The sequence below is a fragment of the Siphateles boraxobius genome, unplaced genomic scaffold (assembly GCF_051911475.1).
Source record: "Siphateles boraxobius isolate OS27281-9 unplaced genomic scaffold, OSU_SipBor_1 33, whole genome shotgun sequence".
NCBI classification, from domain to species: domain Eukaryota; kingdom Metazoa; phylum Chordata; class Actinopteri; order Cypriniformes; family Leuciscidae; genus Siphateles; species Siphateles boraxobius.
In genome coordinates, this window is record NW_027508953.1 from 12,634,809 (window position 1) to 12,637,280 (window position 2,472).

Consider the following 2,472-nt stretch of genomic DNA (forward strand, 5'->3'; position numbering starts at 1 on the left):
CACCCCAAGGCTTCTTACTCTAAAGCATGTCTTTGCTAATTGACCAACCTTTGAGACGGAGCTGTTAGGATACACTTGTGTGTACATTGACAACAAAGCTTGTCTCTCTGAATCTGTTAATACTACATTCTTAAATGGGGGTAGTGCTTTAACCATCTCCACATCTGGAAAAACAAGTGTTGCAGATGACATACATGAATACTGTTTTATGTACATTACATCAGTGGTGTCATGGATTGACAAGGAACCCACATCTTTTGTAGACAGGATGTTGATGAATTCAGTTGCATAGGCGCTTTGCAGTGGCATCTGGAGCTGTTGACATTGTTGGAAATTTCTCATGACCTGAACCTCAATATTTCAAATGTTGTTATGATACTGTCCCAACATTCCATTTAACCGCTCAAATGAGAAACACCAAAAGGCAAAGACGGGACCATAATCTAACAGGCATTCTTTTAAATGTAAATTTAAGTGCATGTTAGGTGTGCAATGAAGAGATCCATACAGTTCAACAAACTTCGACAAAAATGTTTGCAAGTAACAGTCAGCTACTTCAAGCCTATCATGTGAGATGACCCTTGAACACATAATAATGCAGGCTTGCACAAAATCAAACCACATATCATAATCTGGATCCTCAATCAAGCCTTTTAAACAAAACAATGAATAGATGGTTGTCCAGTTTTTCCACTGGTCTGCTGTAAACCCGCTAAACCCTGATGCAATTCTGAGAGGAATCCTTCCAACATCCTGTGGCACCTTGAGAGAGTCCATTCTTTTTTGGAGTTCTTCAAGCTTCTGGATACTTAATACCCCACACTCAATCCAGAGTTTGAAAACATGTCTAGCAGTTCCGAGGAGTAAATTGTGCATGGGATCAATGACAATAAACCGGATGGCATCATAGTATGGCAGGAAGAACAGTTCAGACCACCAGGCACCATACTGCGCTTCCAGTTTCTTCTGGGCTGCCTTTGTTGTAGCCTTTTCTGTCATCTTTGCAAATCTTTTGTGTTCCTCAGAGGTGCGCAGATTCCAGGTTGATCTGTCAAATCCGGAGAAGTCCGTTTTTCCCCCAAAAGATGTTTTCGTGAATTTCTTCAGACACTTGTTACATCCTGAAAAGATAATAATTGTTTTAATGTTGGATGTATTGCACACAATAGGAAAAAGTTGAGCAATAGTGTGAAACAGCATAATAAATCAGAATTTACCTCTTAGTGCTCCATGGCCAACAAAACCACCACACTTGCGGGAAGCTGGAATATCAGATGAGAGGCAGAGTAATGCTGCTCTGTAAACCTGGCATCCCAAGGGTGAAGAGTCCATTAGAACAAATCCTTCCCAGAATTCTCGGAGGTCATCAACCAAGGGCTCAAGATATGCATTCATGTTGAGTTTGGGTTCTTTGGGTCCTGGTATCACTCCAACTAAAATCATGTTTTCATCTTTGAAGCGTTCCTCTCTCTGCAAATTCAAAACGACAAGATATATAACACCGACTGAATATGGGGAGTGCTTATAGGGTTGGTACCAGTCAACATTCATCATCAGTGCAAAATTATTAGGTTCTGATAGAAATGGTTGACCATTTACATATTGAAAGTCCTGCCAGATTTTCCCATCATATACATCCCCCATGACAGAGTCAGGAATGCTGCGGTGTCTCCATTGCTCACATTTCTCCAAAAATCCAGACCTTCTCACCAAAGTCTCCAAAGACTGACTGACCTTTTTGTAACAGTAGACACGGATGGGATACAGGTATTCTTTACCACTTGAGCCAATAAGCTTTCTCATCAAAGGAGTTCCACATTTGCTTAATTTCTTTTGTGGGTGTTTGTGGAAAGGTCTAGAAGAACAAGTGTTGATGATTTTTGCACCGGATCTAGAGGGGGTGTATGATTCCTCAATTGTGTATGTTACCATACACTTTGGGCAAGTTCAAGTTCAAGTTTATTTATATAGCACATTTAAACACAACACTAGTTGACCAAAGTGCTTTCCATAATAGACAACACATATACCTGACAGCAACCGTGAGAAAAAATGAAATGAATAAATAAATCGGTAAAGGTCACTACTCAACTCTTTTCGAAGGCCAATGAATATAGATAGGTCTTTAACAAAGATTTGAAAACGTCAGGAGTTTGGGCATTTCTAATTTGAACAGGCAAAGTATTCCAAAGATTAGGAGCAGCTACTGAGAAGGCTCTGTCACCTTTTGTTTTTAACCTGGATTTGGGAACATCGAGAAACATCTGATTGGATGACCTCAAAGCTTTACCCGGAGTGTGTACATGTAAGAGTTCTGACAAGTAAGATGGTGCCAACCCATTTAAAGTTTTAAAAACGAGCAGTAAAATCTTAAAATCAATCCTAAAACGAACAGGAAGCCAATGGAGCGAAGCTAAAACAGGGGTAATGTGCTCACGCTTTTTAGTACCTGTTAGGAGTCGAGCTGCTGCA

At 40.2% G+C, this 2,472-nt stretch overlaps 1 protein-coding gene across 1 annotated transcript; it reads right to left on the reverse strand.

The window, feature by feature from the left end:
• Positions 1–360: 360 nt before the first annotated feature.
• Positions 361–1,819, reverse strand: LOC143701474 (uncharacterized). Its single transcript, XM_077194805.1, has 2 exons — positions 1,218–1,819; positions 361–1,121 (listed from the first exon to the last, which is right to left on the reverse strand). The coding sequence occupies exons 1-2, from the start codon at positions 1,801–1,803 to the stop codon at positions 361–363; spliced, it is 1,347 nt and encodes a 448-aa protein (XP_077050920.1). The 5' UTR covers positions 1,804–1,819.
• Between the last annotated feature and the right edge of the window lie 653 nt (positions 1,820–2,472).